The 23,951-nt window shown below is 47.5% G+C and overlaps 1 protein-coding gene across 2 annotated transcripts; it reads left to right on the forward strand.

The window, feature by feature from the left end:
• The first annotated feature begins 68 nt into the window (after positions 1-68).
• Positions 69-23,204, forward strand: Psmd9 (proteasome 26S subunit, non-ATPase 9). Of its 2 annotated transcripts, XR_013107053.1 has the most exons (7): positions 87-288; positions 7,283-7,385; positions 11,770-11,978; positions 15,575-15,676; positions 20,550-20,638; positions 21,180-21,296; positions 22,878-23,204. XR_013107053.1 is itself a non-coding variant. In XM_076922816.1 (6 exons), exons 1-6 carry the CDS (start codon positions 151-153, stop codon positions 21,205-21,207), a joined length of 669 nt encoding a protein of 222 aa, XP_076778931.1. In that variant the 5' UTR covers positions 69-150; the 3' UTR covers positions 21,208-21,411. The 2 variants fall into 2 exon arrangements, 1 of the variants encoding a protein (XP_076778931.1); XM_076922816.1 differs by lacking the exon at positions 22,878-23,204 and having other exon boundaries at positions 69-288; positions 21,180-21,411.
• Positions 23,205-23,951: the final 747 nt, after the last annotated feature.

Consider the following 23,951-nt stretch of genomic DNA (forward strand, 5'->3'; position numbering starts at 1 on the left):
TCTAAACTCCACCCTCCACCTTTTTTTTTTTTTCCCGTATTTGTGCGTTGGCTGAGATATTTTGGCCCTGGGGAGGACCCGTAGCCCCAGCCTCCACTGGCGTCCGTAGCCGGGAAACCCGGCGTCTGGCGCTTTAGCCTGAAGTCCACGATGTCGGGTGAGGAAGTCCCGAACAGGGCAGAGTCCTCCGAGGCCCGTGCGGCCGCGGTCAGCGACATCCAGGAGCTGATGCGACGCAAGGAGGAGATCGAGGCTCAGATCAAGGCTAATTATGACGTCCTGGAGAGCGTGAGTGTGGCGGAGAGGACAGGGAGGCCTGGTGATGAGTATCCTAGGAGGCCTGTGCTGCTTGCCGGACGCTGTTTTAAGCTCTTTCCCTTGACATGGGGTTCATTTTCGGAAGCATTAGGTTTGCATTTTAAAGCTTTTCGTTTGTTTGTTTTTAACTCAGCCCCAAGCTGTCCTCGATCCTCCTGCTTCAGCTTTCCGAGAGCAGGAATCAAAGGCCTGTGCCACCATGATAGACCTATTTGCTGAGGCATAGTGATAATGGCCACTGTCACCTTCTATAGGTGACGTTACCAGGTTTGTCGTGCCCCGCCATCACCTTTTCTTTAGGACTTTGTAAATGTCAACCGTGAGAATTAATTGGGCATCTTGTTAAAATGCATGTTGTAGCCAGGGAAGGCATCCTTATTTAATCCCAGTACTTGGAAAGTGGAGGCAGGAGGATCAGGACTTCAGGGTTATTCTTGCCTACTTAGTAAGCTCAAGGCCAGCCTGGGCTATATTAGATCTTGTCTCAAAAAACAAACAAACAAAAAAACGTAAAAGTAAAAACAAAATGCAGATTCTAATTAGGGTGGGGAAAAGAATCTGTATTTTGAGAAAACTCCCACCTCCACTACTAAGGGCCCCTTTGAGTGATGCCAGCCAGATAAAGCACATTATCCTTACTGTAAAAGAGGAAACTGAGGTCCAAAGTGGAGCAAATGCTTGCCACATTAGGAAGGGGCAGTGGCTGGCTCTGTAATGTTTACCTCCTAAGCAGATATATTTTTCTTTTCTTTCTTTTTTTTTTTTTTTTTTTTTTTCTTTTTGGTTTTTTCAAGACAGGGTTTCTCTGTGTAGCCCTGGCTGTCCTGGTACTCCCTCTGTAGACCAGGCTGGCCTCGAACTCAGAAATTCACCTGCCTCTGCCTCCCAAGTGCTGGGATTAAAGGCATGCGCCACCACTGCCCGGCCAGATATATTTTTCTTAAAACTGCAAGTCAGTTTGTAGAGGACTGGGAGGCTGACTCAGACTCATCGCTGGGTGCAGTGACTTCTGGGTGATGGGTGTCAGATGATGTATCATATAGTGGTTCTACAGGTAGGTGCTGACCTTGTGCCTGAAAGGTACTATCTTGTATGTGTGCTGTATCAGGAAATTGTCACAACTACATTGTTAAGTCGTATGTGTGTCCCTGAAGCTCAAAGAGGCAGAGTCAGGGGTTGGAGCGATGGCTGAGGGGTTAAAGGTACTGGCTGCACATTTGTTGATGACTGGAGTTCATATCCAGTTCACATGTCCCACAAACACCTGTAACTACACTTGCTTGTGGATACATTTAAACACACACAAATCTCTTTATTAAAAAAAACCCAACAACAACCTGTGTGTGTGTATATACACATATATCTGTGTATATGAGTGTGTGTATATACACAGATATCTGTGTATATGAGTGTGTGTGTATGTATGTATGTGTATAAAAGGAAAAGTCACTTGCTTAAAGTCATAGACCTCAGGGTTGGTAAAGCTTAGACCTGTGCTTAAAACAGATAAAAAAAAATTTTTTCCCCCAAATGAGGGTTTCTCTTTGTAGCTCTTGCTGTCCTGAACTCAAGAGATCCATCAGCTACCACCTCCCACGTGCTAGGACTAAAGACATGCGCGACCATCGCCTGGCAAAAAGCAATGTCTTAAACTGAAGTTGCTTGCCTACCTCAAGTAGAATCAGACATCGCATGTTTTGTCTTTTGATACTGGCCTACTCTGGACTATTTAAATTTAGCTGGGTGTGATGATGTATACTTGCAACCTCACGTAAGCAAAGGCATGGAGATTGTCACACGTTCAGGGCCAGTCTGTTCTTCACAGAGAGTTCCAGGACTATACAGTGGAACAGTAAGATCCTGTGTGAACAAACCAAGCAGTGGGGAGGCTGGGAGTATAGCTCAGTTTGTCAAGTGGGTCCCTCACAAACCTGAAGACCTGAGTTCAGTCCCTCCAAGTCATGGGTATAGTGGTCCATGTCTGTAATCCCAACTGGAGAAGCACAGACAGGAAGATCCCTGGGGTTTATGGCCAGCCTGTCTAGCCTATTTGATGAACTGTAGGCTAGTGAGACACCCTGTCTCAGAGGAGGTAGAGTGTTCCTGAGGATGCCCCCTTGAGATTATCCTTTGACCGGCACATGCATGGCATGCAGATATATCTGCACACACAAAAACATATGCATTAAAAACCAAATAAAAAGAGAAAAAAAATTATAACTGCATTGCACATGGAATCTGACACTATTTTGTCTTAAATATAAGGTAAGAGCATATGTTAATTGTCTTTTGGTTGCTGAGAGCTTGAAGCTTAAAAGTCTGCTCTGATTATTATTATTATTATTATTATTATTATTATTAAAAGACAGACTCCCAGTTGGGTGGTGGTGTTTCACTTCTTTAATCCAAGCACTTGGGAGGCAGAGGCAAGTGGATCTCTTGAGTTTGAGGCCAGCCTGGTCTACAGAGTGAGTTCCAGGACAGCCAGGGCTAAACAACAACAACAAAAACAACAACAACAACAAAAACCAGGAAAAAAAAAACGGGAAAAAAAGGACAGGCTCTCAAGTGTGCAGCTTAGACTACATATGTGAGACCTTGCCCCTCCCCCACATAAAAGTAAAAACAAATTATGAAAGGAAAATGATCAATTAGATATCCCATAGTCAAGACTATGAAAAGAGAAGCTGCAGGAAGGAAGGAAATGCTTGCAAATCCTCTCATCATAAGCTAGTGCGTGGGATATAGTAAAGGAGGGATAAAACACAATATACATGTACAAACAGCCTACTCAGGAAAGGGCATAGGATCTAAATGGACAGTCCTTAAATTAAATATATATGGTTGATAAAGAAGCTCATAACACATTCAAAACGGCAGTTAGAAGCACCGTCTGCTCTTCCAGGGTTCAGCTCCCAGCACACATCCGTGGCAACTCTCAGCCATCTGTAACTCCACTTCCAGGGTGGATGCCTCTTCTGACCTCTGTCGGCACTGTGCACACATGGTGCACATCATACATAGAGCCAAAACACTCATACACATAACCTTAAAAGCAGAGCATGCTGAACAGTCACAGCTATTGGGGAAGTGTAGTTAAAATCACAGTGAGATGCTCCCTCGTACGCACCAGGGTGGGTATAACGGAAATATGGGTAATATCTTAAGGAGACAACAGGGAAATTGGAAATACCATATCAATACCTGTAGGAAGCTGACCTGACAGACCTGACGGCTGGAAGGCACCGCAGGTCTGTCAGCTTGAAAAGCGGCAGCACCGCTGCCGCTTCAAAGCTGCTACCCGTTTTCTGTCAGCTTGAAAAGCGGCGGCACCGCCCTGCTTCAAAGCAGCTACCCGTTTTTTCTTACGGCGCAGCCGCCGACTCAAGGCGGCTGCCCGTTTCTGCTCTCGGCACCACTGACTAAAAGCGGCTGTGGCTGCCAGTCGAAAGAAGCAGCGCCCCAGCCTCAAAAGCGGCTGACAGGCTGACATTCGCCCGTCAGCCGCTGAGGCAACAATCCAAGATGCACTTAGGAATTTGACTCCAGCCCCTCCCAAACGGGGCATGCAAATGAGGTACAACTAGGGTACCACGAACCTGGCCAATCACCCCCGCCCGGGCGGGGTATGTTAATGAGTATGCTAATGAGTCATTGCAAATTGACCAATTGGACACCTCCATGTGCTTTGTCACGCCCAGGGCTGGGGGTATATAAGTAGCCCATTCTGAGCATTCTAGTGAGTCTCTCCCAGAAACCTAAAAGAGCGCTTCCAATAAAGGCTGTTGAGAAGAATCTGGTTTGTTGCGTCTTCCTTGCTGGACAAGCGGGGGCGCGACAAATACCAATAGTAAGATAGTGTAACTGTTGTCCAAAATGGTTTAGCAGTTTCTCAAAAAATTAAACATAGAGTTAAATATAACCCTGAAAAATCCATTCCTCATTTGATATTATGATTGTTGCAGATATATCATCCAAAATTTCATACATATTTGTAGTAAGAATTTTGGCTTCTTTGGAAAACACAAATATGAAAATATTTGTTTTTGTTATAACCCCAAGTGTGGGATATGTCGCTGCTTCAGACTGTCCACAGCAGCTGACTGTGATTTGCCTCGTGCTCCAGCAGGAGCCTGATTTTGCGAGCTGTAGATCGTTTCTGTGCTTGTGCGACATTTGGAATTTTGGGGACTTTTTGGAGGATCTATAAATGCTCAGGCCCTGAGAGGTAGAGTTGTTGTCGCTGGTTGTCAGGTGGTAGATGTTGTTTGTTGTGGGTTGCTGTTGGTCTCGGTTATGTAGTCATATGCAAAGAAGAAGAAATTAGATTTCCTGATCAAACTTGCCCCAAGGAACTCAACTGTTCCTACTCAGCAGGAAGTAATTAACAATAACATCGCCCCTTCCCCCTCTCTCCTTTCCCTCCTGTCCAATCTTAGGGGATTGAAAGGTGGACAAAAAGGGGTGGAGATGGGTGGAAGAAAGACGGATGAACCCACAGAGTAGCCAAAGTTCAGCTACACACATTGTTTAAAAGAGCTAGGAAATAGAAAGCAACATGTATTCTCCACTGACAGATAAATAAAACCGTCAACCCATACAGCAGGGCCTTGACAGTGAAGAGGAGTAGTGGGTTAATCATACCGTAAATATCTGTTCATGATATCATGTAAATTATCCTTGGAAGCATTGTGATAAAGAGGTTACAAAACACCTTGTATTGTGCATGCTCTCTCTCTCCTCTCGTTACGTACTTCTGGCTACCTCCCAGTACTCACTATATAGTCCAGGCTAGTCTTGAATTCTTGGCAGTCCTGCTTCAGCCTCCTGAGTGCTGAGATTATAGGGGGGAACCACTACACCTAGCTTCCTTTTTTGACACACATCTGGCTAAAAATCCAAGCTGGCCTTGAACTCACTCTGTAGTTCAAGCTGGCCTCAAATTTGTAATTTTCCTGTCTTGGCCTGCCTCACTGTTGGGATTATAAGTGTGTGTCAGTGTGCTTGGCATTGCATGGTTTCATGTCTATGGAATGTCCTGTTCTGAGTCTCAAATGTCCCCTGAAGGCTCCCATATTAAGTTGGTGCCCAGGGTGATGCTCTTGAGACACGGTGAAACCATTAAGATGTTCTGTAGGTCATTGCAGGCGTGCCCTTGCTGGGGTGGTTACTATAGGTCATTGGAGGAGTGCAGGGGCAGTGGAACCACAAGCTTTTTCTTTTTTCTTTTCTTTCTTTCTTTTTTTCTTTTTTTTTTTTTTTTTAAGATTTATTTATTTTCTATATGTATGTTAATACATTGTCACTGTCTTCAGACACACCAGAAGAGGGCATCAGACCCCATTACAGATGGTTGTGAGCCACCATGTGGTTGCTGGGAATTGAACTCAGGACCTCTGGAAGAGCAGTCAGTGCTCTTAACCACTGAGCCATCTCTCCAGCCCTTTTTCTTTTTTTCTTTTTCCTTCCTCCCTGGATCATGATGGAAGTGACTTCTATAATAATGTTCTGCCTCTCCACAAAGCTAAAAACAAAGTCTCCAAATATATCTACCTACAAACAAACATACACACAGTCTGTCCAGTTCTCTACTGAAACTTCAAAACCGTGAGCCCCAGTAAGCCTCTTCTCTCTATGTTGATTATATACTCAAACATATTCCTAGAGTTTCAGAGGTACGGTGTGAGAGCCTGCCTTAAATACATAGTTGCTAAAGCAGGCCCCAGATCAGTGACTCAGGAGACTCCTCAGGAGGCTGAGGCAAGAGGATTGCTTGATCCCAGGGAACTGGGAACATTCTGTGTAAACACAGTGAGATTAAATACAAAGTGTTGAAATGAATGTATTGTTTTGAAGAAGGAATATATTCCCAGTGTTGAGATTCAGAGCCTGCTAATGGGTATCAGGTACAAAATGCTCCATCCTTCCCTGGAGGCAGCCGGTGCCATCCAGTGATGGGAGGAATCTTGGTGTGCCTCTTAGGTCTTTATTTTTAGAAGAGTCAAAAGCCTGATCCCAGCTGCATTCTCTGGAGTTTACTTCCTCCAGCAACAAGACTTCAGCCAGGTGTCAGCTGTTGGGAGGGAGGCGTTGGAGGGGTCAGGTCAGGGATGGGGCTGAGAGAGAAGGCTCTGAAGGCTCTTGGTGCTTTGTTGCTGCTTTGATTAATTGGTTCTGCAGAGAAGATCTTGTGACTCCAAGGCTAATCTTGAACTCACTGTGTAACCAAGGGTGACCTCGAACTTTGATCCGCCTGCCTCTACATCATGTACCACCAGGCCTGGCCTTTGCAGTGGGGGTGGGGGGTGAGTCCAAGGTTTTATGGACGCTAGGCAAACACTCTAGCAACTGAGCTACATCCTGTATCCCTAGCCCTACTTATTACGGTCTTTGTCTTGTGTGTGTCTTTCTAGCCTTGTGCGCGCACACGCACACGCACACACACACTCTGTAGCAAATCAAATCCAGATTGGCATTTGCCAATCAAGTTCTCTTCCACTGACCTACAGTCCAGCCTTGCTTTGTGTGTACTGTTCTCATGCATTGCTTGCATTTTTTAAAGACCACATTTTACTAATGTGTGTATAGTGTGTGTGGGGGGGGGGGGGCTTGATGCACAGAGTGCTCACGGAGGTCAGAGGACAGCTTTGTGCATTCTGTGCTCCTTTTCCATCTTGATGTGGGCCCCAGGAATTGAATTCAGGTTGTTAGTCTCAGTGGCAGGCATCTTTATTCGCTGATCCATCTCTACGGCCTCATTCATTACTAGACATTAATTTAAAAATGGTATCCACTGCAGAGGGTAGCTATAAGGACACAGTTAAAGAGCCTGGTGTGTGCTAAAGACATCACTATGTGGTCCCTACTGTCCCTTTTATCATGAGTTAGAAGGACAAAGGTCTAGGGAATTGTATCTTGGTGTTTTTACCTGTGAGATTTTTGTAACCACATCTCTTTCCTCCAGCAAAAAGGAATTGGCATGAGTGAGCCGCTGGTGGACTGTGAGGGCTATCCCCGGGCAGATGTGGACTTGTACCAGGTCCGAACAGCAAGACACAACATCATCTGTGAGTGACCTCGCTGGGGCTCTCTTTGCTTGTGGTGGGGGTGCTGAAGACACAGGGGAATGGTTAGCATTGAGCATTACAAAGCTTTTCTGCTTTGACAGAATTACTTTGTCCCCACTGTGGAACTGAGAACCAAGGGGACAGGGTAGATGGCAGAGTTCCCTGTTGATGGCTTTATTTTTTTTTTATTTTAAATACTTTGCTTCAAAGCTAGATGTAGTAGCACACACCTTTAATCCCAGCATTCAGGAGGCAGAGGTAGATGGTTCTCTGTGAGGTTGAGGCTAGCCTGGTCTACAGAGTGAGTTCCAGGCCAGCCAACTGGAGAAAAAAACCCTGTCTCAAAACAAAACAAAACACAACAAAAACCCAAGAACAGGGGCTGGAGAGATGGCTCAGCGGTTAAGAGCACTGACTGCTCTTCCAGGGGTCCTGAGTTCAATTCCCAGCACCCACATGGTGGCTCACAACCATCTGTAATGGGATCCAATGCCCTCTTCTGGTGTATCTGAAGAAAGCAACAGTGTACTCACATACATAAAATAAATAAGTCTTTTTGGGAAAAAAAAAAAAAGAAAGAAAGTAAAAAACAAGGAATGAAAACTTTATTTTGCTATGGGACTTCATTGAATTAACAGTGGAAGCCCAAAGCAGCCCCATGGAGTCCATGAAATAGGTTCAGCCCTTCAGGGTAGTGACATGGCAGCTACTGTGCAAACAGAAAAGACCTGGGTTGGCTCTCAGACTGACGTATGCAGTATAAAGGTCAGCAGAAACCAGGCTCTGCCTGTCTTCAGGGCCCACGGGCTGTGTTTAGGCAGGAGGCAAGTGACAGGGGAAAAGGTCCTGGCATCCCACCCACCATTGTATTAGCGTTTTCCTCTCAGCCAGGAAGGCTGGGCAAGCCTGCTCCACTGAGTCTTACATGTGTTCTTTGTCTTAATGAAGTACCTGGCCGAGCATGGTACCTGCAGAGGACATTGGGTTTGTGTTCCTGCTGTGACAAACCACAGACCATTGTCTCTGACAGTCCTGGAGGTGAGATGGCCAGAAGGTCTGCTGACAAAATCGAGGTGTCAGCGGGTCTGGCTCTTGGCCATCATCCTCTGGCTTTAGAAGTAGCAATCACATCTTTCTAGCCTTTCCTCTCCTCCTCCTGCCTCCCACTTTAACTTAGGACCCCTGTGATGATACCGGGTCCTCCCAGAAAATCCAGGCTCGTCCCTCCTCTCAGGATCCTGAGGTCACGTGTGCACCAGCTTCAGGATGGGGATGTGAGCGTCTTTTACTTGGCACTGCTAGATAATCGGTTCTTCATCTCAGGTATACTAGGAAGTCAGTCACTCACGATTTGCATTTCATGATTTCCACTGAGGATGCCCCGACTCTGGCTTTGTCTGCAGTGCTTGGGTAAAGAAGCTGCTCTGTAAGCAGGATGCAGTGAGATGCAAGCTCCCTGAAAGCCAGGATGTGGTGACAGCACCTCAGAGCATCCTCCTTTCCTTGAAGATTCTGATTTTTAAAAGGTTCAGTTTTACATGAAAACAACTAAGGAGATGCAGAGAATAGGAAAACCATGTGAAGACAGCAGATGGGAGGAAATTCTGAGCTTCACCCCAAACCTCTAAGACCCCAGGGATGTGGCCCACTCCTTCCACATGAGCAGGCCCCGGGGAAGTTTGAGGAGTGCTGATTTTCAGAGCCGATTAACTTGGTGTTTCAACACCATTCTTTCCCACCACTTTGAAATGCAGCAGTATTCTATACTCTGTGTTTGTGTATGGGCGTGTGTGGACGCTCGCATGGACTGCTGGGAGCGGAGCCTAGGGCTTCATGCTAAGAGCTGACTGTACCACTTAGGTTTTTCAGTTATGCTTAGCCTATTTCTGGACTTCTTACACTGGTCTACTCTGTGTTAATTTTATATCATCTCAGTGACTTGATTATGTGTTAATAATATGATTGAACAATTTCCCCTTATTAGTATTCTTTTGAAAGACTCTTCCCACAAGTTTAATGTATTCTTAAACGTGGACTTCTCTTACATTGGAGTTGGGAAAGTAATACAGAAAGGTCTCATATGCCGAGTCCTTGGTCTCTGATGACCAGGAAGGGTGAGCATGCTTCGTTTGTGACAGCTTAAGCTTGGTTTTGCAATGATTGCTGGCTGCAGCAGTGTTTACCCAGGCTATGAAAATCTTTTGAATTCTGATATTGTAATATATTAGCAACTAAGTCATTGGTCCTCTCACCCACAGCAGTGTGGAGAGTACGGATTGTGTATAAGACATTGACTGTACTTTAAACCTTCCTGGCCTGGTGTCTGGTTTTTCCCCCTCACATCTGCCTCTGTGGGCTGAGCGCCCAAGTCCCCTAATGCCTGAGGGCCTCAGCTCTGCTTCCCAGTGACAGGAAGGCCAAATGAGCACAGTCCACAATCAAAGGCTCCTGCAGAGTTGGAGAGTCTGTGACCCATGGGTGCTGCATGTGGGTTGGCTAATGGGGTGATGGGACCAGGCTGCCTTGGAGACTCTGGAGTGTGTTGTAGTAACCCAGTGATCTGGGTTGAATAGGGAGTGGGTTGAGAAGGAGGAAAGTAAGGTTTTAGGTTTTAAAAGGACATTAAATGCCAGCTGCTTGCAGGACCAGCCTCCAGACAGGACCTGCTGGACTACCATAGTGATTCATTTTATTTTATTTTTTATTTATGTGTATAGGTGTTTTGCCTGCATACAGCATGTGTGCCAGGTGCCTTTGAAGGCCAGAAGGGGACATTAGATCCCCTGGGAATAGAGTTACAGATAGTTGTGAGCCTCTGTGTGCTGGGACTTGAACCTGGGTCCTTTCCAGCGCTCTTCACTACTGATCCATCTCTCCAGCCTGACTCAACATTGTAAATAAGCATTTAGCACCAAGGACTTAGAGGCACTTCCCTCCTCAAAGCCCTCAGGTTTTAGCCTTTCTAGGAAAATCGACAGTTTGACAGCACTAAATCTGCCTCTCAAACCCCATCAGTTGGCAGGAGCCTACTAGTAGTAGGTGCCTGACCTACATTTGAGCACCCTCCACATGGCTTACTAGGCTCTTGTGTCATCTCCCCCTCCCATAAGAATTTAAGAGAAAAAAAAAAGTTGAGACAGGTTCGTATGTACCTGAGGCTAGCCTTAAACAAAATGTTTAGCTGAGCATAGCCTTAGAGTTTTGATCCTTCTGCTTCTACCTCTTGAGTTCTGGGATTACAGGCAGGCACCACGCTTGTTCTATGGGGGCTGGGATCAAACCGTCTCATGGGTGCTCAGCAAACACTCTACCAACAGAGCGACATCCCAGCCCCAGCCCCAGTGAAGTCCTTTTGGCAGTCATTCTGCCTCAGTCTTGATTTTGGTTTCTTTTCCTTGAGACAGAGTCTTAAGTACCCTACACTGGCCTCCTGGTTTCCTCCTGGTCCTCCTCCTGGTCCTCCTCCTGGTTTCCTCCTGGTCCTCCTCCCCCTCCTCATCCTCCTGGTCCTCCTCCTTATCTTCCTCCTGGTTTCCTCCTGGTCCTCCTGGTCCTCCTCCTTATCTTCCTCCTGGTTTCCTCCTGGTCCTCCTGGTCCTCCTCCTGGTCCTCCTCCTAATCTTCCTCCTTATCTTCCTCCTGGTCCTCCTCCTGGTCCTCCTGTCCCCTAGGTGTTGGGATTGCAGGTGTGCAGCATCCTGCCCAGCCACCTGGCCTTTGTATGACTTCTGCAGTTGTCCCTTGTTTGTATATGAGGTCATGGCATGGTTGTAGCTGGATGGAACCTGATTTCTACTTACCTTTCAGGTCTTAGCAGGGGCTGTGTCTTTGAGGGACCTTCTTGTTGTCCTGTGATTGTAGTCACCTGTTCTGTAGCTGCCTTCCTAACTAGACTTCCTCCCTTGCTAGTGAGGTAGGCCCTGTGTTTGGCTCACAGCTTTGTCTGCTCCTGTGACTCTGGTTTTGTGTCCAGCACCTAGTAAGCACATCTTAAATATTCTGATGTGTTAGATCCTTTTTGGTTGCTGTGACAAAAGACCCAATAAAAGAAACTTAAGAAGAAAGTTTGGCTCACAGAGGCAGAACAAACTTCTTGCTGGAGAAGCTGTGGTGGCAGGAGCCTCAGCAGCTGGTTAGAGTGTCTGCAGCAGGAGGCAAAGAGTTGAATGCTGGTCCTCTGTCCACACCCTGTCTCGTGGGATGGTGCTGCCCACGTTCAGGGAGGACTGTTTCCTCCTCAGGTAAGCATCTCTGGAAATGTCCTTATCGGCTTCCAGAGGCTTGTCTTGACAAAGTTGACAACATACACCATTGCAGTGAGTGAATTCAGGTGTCTCATCTTGTCTGCCCTGTGTCTTAAGCTAACTTGGTGTTCTCTCTTCAGGTCTCCAGAATGATCACAAGGCACTGATGAAGCAGGTGGAGGAGGCCCTGCACCAGCTACACGCTCGGGACAAAGAGAAGCAGGCTCGGGACATGGCTGAAGCCCGAGAAGAGGCCATGAGCCACTTGCTGGGCTCCAGCAGCCCCACCCTGCCCCAGGCCTTTGCCAGAGTGAAAAGTATCAGCCCTGGTTCCCCAGCCAGTATTGCGGTAATCTTGCCAGTTCTCCCAAATTCACTCCCAGCAGTACTGTGAGTTAGTTGGTCCTGGGCTGCGAAGGCCTGCCGGAAGCCAAACCCACCCTCTCATTCTCATGTGGCTCTGAATTCCTTTATTCCTTTAACACATGCTGGCCAGAGCTTGGTGTACATAGGGTCAGCCCACTGGACTCAGGGAGAGAGCTGTTGTGGGACCCCTGGGACACAGTGTAGAAGGTGATACATGTCCCAAAGAAGAGAGGAGGTGCTCTTCTTGGAGCCATTTCCCTGGACACAGAAGATGCCGGTATTGTTTGATAGATTCTAGAGCAGCACTTATGTGATGAGCTGGCCGCTCCTGCCGTGAGTGGCTCGCTAAGGCACTCAGAGCAGTCAGTCACGGTTCTACACATTAGCACCACAGCCAATTTGACAATATTTTTATTGGTGCTGAAAAGAAGCCACTCAGGACTTGACAACCACCACCATTTTGTCTGCACAGATCTGCCTATTCTGTGTATTTCATGTGGAGACAGTTGTATGTCATGTGGTCTTGTTTTGCATTTGCTTTCTTTTACTCAGTCCTGTTCTCAGAATTCATCCAGGCCTAGTCATATATGAGGGCTTTATTGCATTTTATGGCTGAATAATATCCATTATGTGATAGGCATGTTTTTGTTGGTCAGTCAGTGGATGTGTGCATCTCTTCTGCTTTGGGGCTATTATAAGTAATGTGGCTGTGAATATCCATGTAGAAGTTTGTGTGTATTAAACATGCATTTAAGTTGAATACTGTGGCGGCTGTGGGCAGTGTCGCTACTCTCCCTGTCTGACCCATGAGGACAAGCCACACAACCTGAGCCAGGACACATGGCTCCTGGAAAGTAAAACTGGATTCTTTTCTTTCTTTTTTTTCTTTAGTATTTTGGGACAGGGTTTCTTTGTGTAGTTTTGGCTGCCCTGGAACTCAATCTGTAGACCAGGCTGGCCTCAGACTCACAGAGATCCACCTGCCTCTGCCTCTCTCTGCCTCTCTCTGCCTCTCTGCCTCTCTGCCTCTCTCTGCCTCTCTGCCTCTCTCTGCCTCTCTGCCTCTCTCTGCCTCTCTCTGCCTCTCTCTGCCTCTCTCTGCCTCTCTGCCTCTCTCTGCCTCTCTGCCTCTCTCTGCCTCTCTGCCTCTCTCTGCCTCTCTCTGCCTCTCTCTGCCTCTCTGCCTCTCTCTGCCTCTCTGCCGCTCTCTGCCTCTCTGCCTCTCTCTGCCTCTCTGCCTCTCTGCCTCTCTGCCTCTCTCTGCCTCTCTGCCTCTCTCTGCCTCTCTCTGCCTCTCTCTGCCTCTCTGCCTCTCTCTGCCTCTCTGCCTCTCTCTGCCTCTCTGCCTCTCTGCCTCTCTGCCTCTCTGCCTCTCTCTGCCTCTCTGCCTCTCTCTACCTCTCTCTGCCTCTCTCTGCCTCTCTGCCTCTCTCTGCCTCTCTGCCTCTCTCTGCCTCTCTGCCTCTCTGCCTCTCTCTGCCTCTCTGCCTCTCTGCCTCTCTCTGCCTCTCTGCCTCTCTCTGCCTCTCTCTGCCTCTCTGCCTCTCTCTGCCTCTCTGCCTCTCTGCCTCTCTCTGCCTCTCTCTGCCTCTCTGCCTCTCTCTGCCTCTCTCTGCCTCTCTCTGCCTCTCTCTGCCTCTCTCTGCCTCTCTGCCTCTCTGCCTCTCTCTGCCTCTCTCTGCCTCTCTCTGCCTCTCTGCCTCTCTGCCTCTCTGCCTCTCTCTGCCTCTCTGCCTCTCTCTGCCTTTCTCTGCCTCTCTGCCTCTCTCTGCCTCTCTCTGCCTCTCTGCCTCTCGGCCTCTCTCTGCCTCTCTCTGCCTCTCTCTGCCTCTCTCTGCCTCTCTGCCTCTCTCTGCCTCTCTGCCTCTCTCTGCCTCTCTGCCTCTCTCTGCCTCTCTGCCTCTCTCTGCCTCTCTGCCTCTCTCTGCCTCTCTGCCTCTCTCTGCCTCTCTGCCTCTCTCTGCCTCTCTCTGCCTCTCTGCCTCTCTGCCTCTCTCTGCCTCTCTCTGCCTCTCTCTGCCTCTCTCTGCCTCTCTCTGCCTCTCTCTGCCTCTCTGCCTCTCTGCCTCTCTCTGCCTCTCTGCCTCTCTCTGGCTCTCTGCCTCTCTCTGCCTCTCTCTGCCTCTCTCTGCCTCTCTGCCTCTCTCTGCCTCTCTCTGCCTCTCTGCCTCTCTCTGCCTCTCTGCCTCTCTGCCTCTCTCTGCCTCTCTGCCTCTCTCTGCCTCTCTGCCTCTCTCTGCCTCTCTCTGCCTCTCTCTGCCTCTCTCTGCCTCTCTGCCTCTCTGCCTCTCTGCCTCTCTGCCTCTCTCTGCCTTTCTCTGCCTCTCTGCCTCTCTCTGCCTCTCTGCCTCTCTCTGCCTCTCTCTGCCTCTCTGCCTCTCTGCCTCTCTCTGCCTCTCTCTGCCTCTCTGCCTCTCTGCCTCTCTGCCTCTCTCTCCCCCTCTCCCATCTCCATCTCCATCTCCATCTCCATCTCCATCTCCATCTCCATCTCCATCTCCATCTCCATTAAAGGTGTGTGTCACCAGACAACTGGATTCTGAATCCAGATCCTACAAGTTATCCCAAGACTGGGGGATAAAAGGATAGATAGCTCAGTGATTAAGAGCACTGGCTGTTCTTCCAGAGGACTCAGGTTCAATTCCCTGGACTCACATGTAGGTTCACAGTCATCTGTAACTAGTTCTAGGGGATCCAGCGCCCTCTTCTGGCCTCCATGGGCACCTAACATATAAGTTGTACACAGACACACAAGCAGGCAAAGTACCTAAACACATTAAATAATAGAATAAAAATTTTTTAAAAACTTTTAAAAAAGGGTCACAAGACCACTGGGTATGGTGGTATATTTTCATAATCCCAGCAACTGAGGCAACTGAGACAGGACTCAAGTTTGGGCAACTTAGGAATATCCTGTTTTGAAATAAAATTGACAAAAGACTGAGGATGTAACTTTTGGTAGAGCCCTTGCCTGGGTTGGATTCCTTGTGCTGTGAACAATTGTAAACAATTGTAAAAAGCAAAATAAAACCAAGTCATAGGACCGTAGACTGCACATCAACTCTGTTTAGTCAGAGCTGGACTGGCAGCACCTAGCCCCTAATTGCAGTTGGCCTGTGGTGGGTGTTCCTTAAAGAGACCAGTAAGTAGTGTCTATAATCTTGGGATCTTTTGAACCATGCTGGTTCTGGCTGGTTCAGCCTGTGGCTGCTGCTTAGGGACTTGGAAGGCCAATGTTAGTCTTGTCTAAAAAAAACAGGCCTAGGCTAACCTGCCTCTTCACATCTTGAACCTGCCTCAAACACTCCAGAAAGCAGTTGGAGCTTTTCCGTGTCCTCGAGGTCTTCGTTGGGGACACCTGGATGTCATTTGGTAGCTCTCCCCTAGAAAGGACCTCCAGGATGAGGTGCCCGCTCACTCCCTGACCCTGCATGAGGAGTCTCTGTCTTTCCCACTTAGAGCCTGCCGTTCTTCCCTGCAGGGAATAAGCACTTGACCTTGCCACTGAGTTGTATACTGAGCCATAAAAATAACTGGAATGCGTTCAAACTCTTGGTTTTTAATTTTCTCCGTCTTTAGGGTCTGCAGGTGGACGATGAGATTGTGGAGTTCGGCTCCGTCAACACCCAAAACTTCCAGTCACTGCAGAACGTGGGCACTGTGGTGCACCACAGCGAGGGGGTGAGTCAGGGTGCCACCCGGATGCCTCACAGACTGACCACGGAGGCGTGCTGCTCACACAGTTCAGGGGGTAGGATGGAAGTCCAGGAGCAGGGTACCGCAGATTCAGGGTCTGGCAGGGGCATTTCCTCATCCAAAGATGGCACAGTTTGCTCAAGTGATGATGGATCACTAGTCCCGTCACCAGGGCTCCACCCCCATATGTGACACCCTCTAAAGCCCAGTCTCCTACGCTATCACGCCAAGGGGTTAGCCTTTCAGTATGAGAGTTTTCCAGAGGGAAGTGAGCGTTCAACTCATGGTGCTGGGTATCTACCTGTCTGGGATTTTTCGACCGAGAAGATGGTGGTAGGATCCTCACTGCTGACGGTAGTGTGTGTTGTGTCTCTCGCCCTGGAGAGTTTTTCCTCCCGTTTGCCACACTTGTCTTTCCACAGCTGAGTCCTTTCCTGGTCTCCTGCCTACATCCCTCCCGTGTCCAGTAACTAATCTGGAAGCTGTCTTATTTTGGCACATGCCCTGTTCCCCTACGGCTGTTATAGTTGTCCATCACTGCCTTCGAAAGACCTTGTGATGTTTCCAGCTTCGCACAGCGTAACCATGTGTACATGTGCATGTTTTTCTAGGCGGGACCTGTAAAGAAGGGTTTCGTGCTCTGAGAGAGACATGGAAGAGCTTTGTGTTTGAGACAGTCTTTTTTTTTTCCCATAAATTTTTAAAAAATATTTATTTATCCATTTCATGTATGTGAGTACACTGTCACCATCTTCAGATACACCAGAAGAGGACATCAGATCCCATTACAGATGGTTGTGAGCCACCATGTGGTTGCTGGGAATTGAACTCAGGACTGGAAGAGCAGTCAGTGCTCTTAACCACTGAGCCATCTCCTTAGCCTCCCCTACTCCCCCTTTTTTTTTTTCTTCTTTTGTGGTTATTTTATTTTTTAAAGATTTATTTATTATGTATACAATGTTGTGCTTGCATGTATACCTACACATCAGAAGAAGGCACCAGATATTATAGACAGTTGTGAGCTACCATGTGGTTGCTGGGAATTGAACTCAGGACCTCTGGAAGTGTGGCCAGTGCCCTTAACCTGTCAGCCATTTGAGACAGTCTTATTATAGCTCAGGCTGGCCGGGATCTCACTGTGTGGCCTAGGATGATCCCAAACCTTCTGACTGTCCTTCCTCCAGTGCACTGGAGTTACAGGTGTGTTCCACCATGCCTGGTTTTATGTAGTACTGAGCCATATCTCCAGCTCGTGGACATATGTTCTTATTTCTCTGACACATATATTTCCCTGGAATTTATTTTATGATTAGTATAAATAGTGTAATTAGACACACATTTCCAGGCCACTTTTCCCCCAAATGGGTAGTAGTTATCCAGTACCGTTTATTATTATGAATACTTTGCCCACTAGTTTACACTGCACCTCTATTAATATCAGATAACTTCATCTGTTGGTGGCGTTCCATTTGTTCTGACCCTTTTTGGAATTGCTTAGAAGAATCCATTTGTCCCTTGTCAGCTTTCCTTGAACACCTTGCCATAGAGAGAGTGCAAAGATCATTTGGAAAGTTAGTAGGCCACAACCACAGATGCTGCTTGTCTGGTACAGTGGTTCCACTGTATTAAAGGCTGCAACCCTTTAATACAGTTCCTCATGTTGTGACCCCAACCATAAAATTACTTTTGTTGCTACTTCATAACTGTATTTTTGCTACTGTTACAAATAGGAATATAAACATCTGTGTTTTCAGATGGTCTTAGGAGATCTCTGTGAGATGGTTTTTTCACCCCAATGAGATTGCAACCCACAGGTTGAGAACCACTGGTCTAACTGGATAGAAAGTCAGCCATTCCCAGTAGTCCTGCTGGTTCTGTGAGGCTTCTGAGGGCCCGCCAGGACGTCAGCAGAGACCATAGCCACCCAAAGGCTCCAATGAGGCTATAAATCCACTTCTATCCCATGGTTGGTCTGAGCCTTCGGTTACTCATCCTGTGGCTTCTTACACCACTTGCATGTACTTACCTCCGGCGAAGAGAGCAGTGATAAGGCCTCGAGATGGTTTTTTTCCTAATCACAGAAGGTGCAGTTATGTTTTCTTTATCTCTTAGGTGTATTGCTAGGTCCAGCCCACCATTGGGGAAAAGGGAATTGGGCCTCTTGAAGGGAGACATGTGAGAGGACTTGGGGCATGTCATTGAACTTCCCAAGAAGTTTCCAGCCTCTCTGCTTGCCCTGCGCTCACTTGTCCAGTGTCTGTAAGCTTTCTGGAGAAACACAAACACTGGGACAGAGACAACAGAGGAAAGAAGGAACGCTTACCATCCCTTACCTCTGTCTGTTGTCCCTTTCCCAGTGTTTGTGTTTCTCCAGCCTTGTTAGCCTGCTGTTCATCATTTCAGCGAGGTCTGTGACAGTGGGACTCACCCACACCTACAGCTTTTAGTTTTTTCTCCTAGCTTCTTGTCTAGTGTATCTCAGGATGATGGCTTTGGATTCTTTCTGTAGTGAAACATGAATCTGAATGTACTTGCCTCTGCCTCCCAAGTGTAGGGATTACAGCCATGCACTGCCATGATGGCTTTGTGTAGTGTGTTATGTACATCAGGGCTCCATCCATGCTAGGTGAGCGCCCTGCCAGCTGAGCCTGTCCCGTTTCTTTTTCCCACTCCTTTTTTGAGGTGCTGTGGATACTCACTTCTCTTGTGTTCCTTGGTATACATTGATGTTCTGTAGATGTCTGAGCCCAGCATAGTCCTGGCTGGCCTGAAACTCACAGAGATCCTCCTGCCTCTGCCTCCTGAGTGCTGGAATCAGAGGCATGTACCACCATGCCCAGTGCTTGTGTTTGCAGACGTGTTTGTAAATATGTCCTGTTACATTCTGAAAGTGGATGTACATACACGTGGCAAACAGAACCGAAGCACAAAACATACACAGGTCTGTTTCCTGCCTTCCTTTTAGAAGCTTTTTTTTTTTTTTTTTTTTTAATTGGAGACTCCCAATAGCCTGTTGTATAAAAGCCAAGCTGCCATGGGTAGTTTGAAAGCCACACAGCTGACCCTCAGGGCCTTATTTAAGAGTCAGGAGTCTGGGTTCTCATTGTCTCTTCTGTGATTTAAACAAAACCCCAGATACAGCTGTGCTGTTAGCATTTCGGTTGTTTCCAGTTTTATGTTTTTGTAGAGCAAACTGTTTTATCAGCTTTCCTTCCAGAAGTACAGTGTTTGGATCAAACCCGTATATTCTCAAAGCACGAGTAATCTTGATGGAAAAAAATTACTCTCTTGAGCTAGGGCTGTGTGGTTCAGTGGTAGATTCCTTTTCAGGTGCCAGGTCATGGGTTTGATCTACAAAACTATTTTTGTTGTTGTTGTTACTACTTTTGGTTTGTTTTTGTTTTGAGACAGAGTTTCTCTGTGTGGCTCTGGCTGTCCTGGAGCTCACTATGTAGACCAGGCTGGCCTCAAACTCACAGAGATCCAATTACCTCTGCTCTGCCTTCTGAGTGCTGGGATTAAAGGGGTACACCACCATGCCCAGCACACTTTTTTGTTTGTTTGTTTGTTTTTAAATATGTGTGTGTGTGTGCGTGTATGTGTGTGTGTACACAAATGCAGCCTTTATTATAAAAACAGTGCATATTTAGTTCAGCCACAGGAATGTATAAATTCTCTATTACATAGTACACCATGGGTATTGAAAAAAATGATACAAAGTGAAAGAGCCCAAACACAAGACCATACGATTCCTCAATGAAGTTGTCCTAAAAAGCAGATCCAGAAAGATAAGAAGGAGATTGACTGGTGGATGCTGGGGCGGGAGGGGTGAGGATGCGGACCGACTACTGATGGCCTTTTGGATGATGCAGACATTCTGTAGTTGGATAGTGGTGATGGATCTAAGTGCAAGAAACCCACTGAGCCATGCTTTATTATATGTAAATTATGTCACAGTAATATATATACTGCATATTTGTCTTACATACTAAATCACATTGCAAAAAATTTTAAAGTAGAAATCAAAGCCCTGACTTTCCCTCTCTAAGTACTACCTCCCAATGTGTGCTTAACTTCTGGACTGGGGTCTGGGGTCCATCCAGCATTGAACAAAACAAAGAGGGGGTCCTTGCTTTGAGAGCAGACATTAATTCAGTAGTTCCCGACGTGCAGTTTCATATCCTGACCAGTGCTATCAGGGGAAGTGCAGGAGGGCCGGAGGAGAGCAGTGGGGTCCTGATGTAGTTTGGGGTTGAAGGAAAGTGTTCCTAAGGACTGACCCTTGGTGTGTGTAGATCGTGTGTAGATTGTGTGGAGTGGCCACTAGAGGGCGCCATCAGCTGGTTCACAGGCCTTGGAGGCAGGAGGAGCAAAGCAGCTCAGAACCAGGAGCATGGAGAATAGGGGCGTTTGGGAGGCGACCAGGGGCCAGGCCACTCAAGGCCAGCCTTGGAGTCTCTTACAAAAAAGATTACCTTTTTTCCCTGGGGAGCAGCAGGGAGATGCTGTATCCTCCCAAGCTGGGGAGAGTTTGTCTTAGAGATTGCACGGTGCCAGTGAGAGAACAGGTTTGGGGGAGTGTCCAGCATGTGGGTCTGTGTCCTAATAGGGTCTCAAGTAGGGACCAAGTATCAGATACCAGAACCCAAGGAGAGAGTTCTTATTCAAGTTGCCATAGTTCCTACCACCATTTTGAATTTCTTCATGGTTCCTTAATGCCGGTGACCAGCGAGATGAACCTGTCCAGCTAGGGGCCCAAAGCTCTGTCAATTTCATGGTCAGAAAGTGGTATCTCCACATTTTGAGTCCACTTGAGTGGAAGGAAGCGGAGGTTGGAATGACCTTCTTTGCCTTTCAGAAGCCCCTGAATGTGACAGTGATCCGCAGAGGGGAGAAGCACCGGCTCAGACTGACTCCAACCCGCTGGGCAGGAAAAGGACTGCTGGGGTAATGCTGGGGTCTGCTTCCCTCATGCTCTCACACCCTGGTACCCATGGAGAGTGCTCAGATGGAGGGCGGGGGATGCTGGCAGCTCCACCGAAGGATGGTGGTCCCCAGAGTGGGGACACTGGTGGTTAAATCACCTTTTGTTATGAATGAGGCTGTGGGCAAGAGGCAGTGAGTTCTCAGGTCATCTGAGAGTCTCTGCTTCTCAATCCCTAGGCATTGTCTTTAAGAGAAAGAAAAGTGGGCAGTGAGGTGGCTCAGTAGGTAAAGGCATTTCTGTCAAATCTCTGACCTGAATTAGATCCCAGGATCCACATGGTGGAGGAAGAGAACTGACTCCTATAGGCTCTGCCTAGCGTGTGCACACGCGCGCGCACACACTCACTCACACACACACACACATACACTCACACACACGACTCTCTTATATACACAATGAATACATTAAAAAATACAGTCTTTGAAAAAGAGAAGTGCTCACTTGCTGGCTTCCCAGGATGGAGCCGGCAAGCTTGATCCGTGTCTCTGTTTTCTCTTACAGCTGCAACATTATTCCTCTCCAAAGATGACTGTTTCCTGCATTTGCAGGAAAGCTGCTTCAGCTGGCCCTGTGCTTGGGCCCGGGAGGGATTTCCTCGTTCTCTTGGCTCCCAGAAGTGTAAGGATCTGGAAGAGAGCGGCTGATGCCTGAGCATTGAGTTGGAAGGGATGCTCTGGCTGCCTGATGTAACCTCTCTGGGTTGAGGCATTATTAAAAATGTGATTCGTGCCTAGCTACGTCTTGTGCAAATTAGGCCATAGCCTGTCTGGGAATTCTCTAGATTATGAGCCAGTGAGTGGGGATGACTCTGGCAGGTAATGATCTGATCTCCCTCCCTCCCTCCTTTCTTTCCTTTCTTTCTTCCGAGACAGGGACTCAGTGTGTAATTCTGACTGTCCCAGAACTCAATGTATAGACCAGGCTGGCCTTAAGCTGTCAGAGATCCTCCTGCCTCTACCTCATTAGTGTTGGGATTAGAGGCATATACTGACATGGTAGGCTAGACTTTGAGGAATATGTATTATACATATATAATTTATACTTATCTTTGAGAATTTCATATATGCACATAGTACATTTCTATATTTCCTGTCTCCCTCAGACCTCTCCTCATACCCACTTCCCAGCTTCATGCCCTCTTTTTTTCTTTTTAAATAAATAACCTACTAAGTGCAATTTGTGCTGCCCATATATTCATGGGTGTGGGATCTTCCACTGGAGGAATGTGGTCAACCTTCCAGAGACCCCACCCCTAACTGCCACAGGGACTTGAGTACCCCTACTTTTTTTGAAGCAGGGGTTCATGTAGCCCAGTCCAGCCTCAGATTCTTCATGTAGCTGAAGATGTTCTTAAGCTTCTGGTGTTCCTCCCTCCAGCGTCCGACTGCAGAGTCACCTGCCTAGGGGTGGGCGTTGTGCTGGAGACAGGATCTCCTCCTGAGTTCAGACTGGCCTGCAGCTCAGTGTAGCCCATACTGGTTGTACACTTGGGGTCTTCCTGCCCTGGTCTCCTGGTATTATAGTGTATGCCACCAAACCTGGCTGGTTGTTACAAGTTAGATAAACCTTCAGATAAAGCCAGTTTTGTAGTTGTGTGATTGTAACCACTGTCCAGTCCCACCTGGATTTCTTATGAGCTCAGAAGAAGTTGGAAAGGAAGTTGTGCAATGCAAACCTGTTCCCGGGCTGAAGTCAAGTTGGTTCTTGTGCTGGAAACAGAAACCTGGCCCTCATACTCCAGGCAATCGTTCCACCGTGGGGCCGAGCGGCTGGCACTGTCTCTCTGCTCTGGAGCATTCTCTGATGCATCCTCTGAAGCTGGGTCTGTGGAGCCACCAAAGCTCCATTAAGAAATAAGCAAAGGCCAGGTGTTGGTGGCCCAAACTTTTAACCCGAACACTCAGGAAGCAGAGGCAGGTGGATCTCTGAGTTCAAGGCCAGCCTGGTCTACAGAGTGAGTTCCAGGACAGCCAGGGCTACACAGAGAAACCCTGTATCAAACAAATAAACAAAAAACAAAAAATTGAGCCTCTTGGTGTCAGCAGCATGGGGAGTTAAGGTGTGGTTGCCGTTGCCGAGGTGACCGTTGTTTATGGGGGCCGCTTCCTGCTTCCTTTCGGTGTCTGCTTTCTGAGATGGTAAAATTGGTGTGGGGGATTCCTAGTGACTCTGTTTTTCTTCCTTTGTCCATGTGCCCAGTTATTTCCCCAGTTGCCACCCGTTTCTGTTTTGGATGTCTGGCCCTTTCTACAAGGAAACTTGCGTCCTTGGATTGGATTTGCTCCGGATGGAGGCAGAGACCAGCTTTCTCTGACGGGTGCTTCCTGCTTTTGACTCCTCACACTCAACTTGAAAGCCTCCCCTAAGCTGCTTCATGCCTGCAGCAGACACCACAAGTCCCTCTCCTGCAGCCAGACTTACTCTGTTTACTAGTGTTTGCTGTTTCAATTGTAGGTTATACGTCCAAGTATTTTCCAGACTCTTTATAAGTCCCACACTCTAATAAAACACAGCTTGTTCCACTCAGTGCATCCTCTCTGCGATATGCATCTGATCACCAGCACTGGGGCATGCTGATGCACTTTCCGGGAGTCATTCATATTCTCGCAGAGTGGCAGCAGCAGGCCTTGGACAGCTCAGGACACCACCTTTGGGCTCCTCAATGGGAATAACTAATGAATGTATGGGTTTGCAGAAATGCTTCATTGTAACAGCAAGATCTTGTACTCCACATAACTTCAACTCCAGTTAACTAAACTCCACATGCTGGGCCCTGGTGAGAAGGTGGGCAGTTGTGTGTAACATTTGTGAGGCCAGAAAATTGGGTTTAGTGCTGGGGGAATTTTATTAAATGCTTCATACCACTTCTTGCATGGCTTTCTGGAGAGGCATGAACACACATCTCTTGACCTTGCACCAACAGCAAACTGAAGGAAGGATCCACCCAAGTCAGCCCGGTGAACCAGTGAGCCTTCTGGGGTTACTTAGAGGAGCATCTGGCTCCATCCGTGAAAGCCCCGTGGCACAGTGGATGTACAACTCCCAGGCAGCTCCACTCAAATCTTTCACACAGTAAAGTCTTGTGTGACCCAGGCTGACTTTGAACTGACCCTTCTGGCTTCATCTCCCTAGTTCTGGATTTGTAGGTGTGACGTCACATCTGGCACATCATCTTGTTTTTATTTATGTATTTACTTATTATATATTCACTCATCCATTCTTTTCTTTTTTTTTTTTTTCTTTTTTTTTTTTTTGGTTTTTCGAGACAGGGTT

This window comes from Arvicanthis niloticus, chromosome 24 (genome assembly GCF_011762505.2).
Source record: "Arvicanthis niloticus isolate mArvNil1 chromosome 24, mArvNil1.pat.X, whole genome shotgun sequence".
NCBI classification, from domain to species: domain Eukaryota; kingdom Metazoa; phylum Chordata; class Mammalia; order Rodentia; family Muridae; genus Arvicanthis; species Arvicanthis niloticus.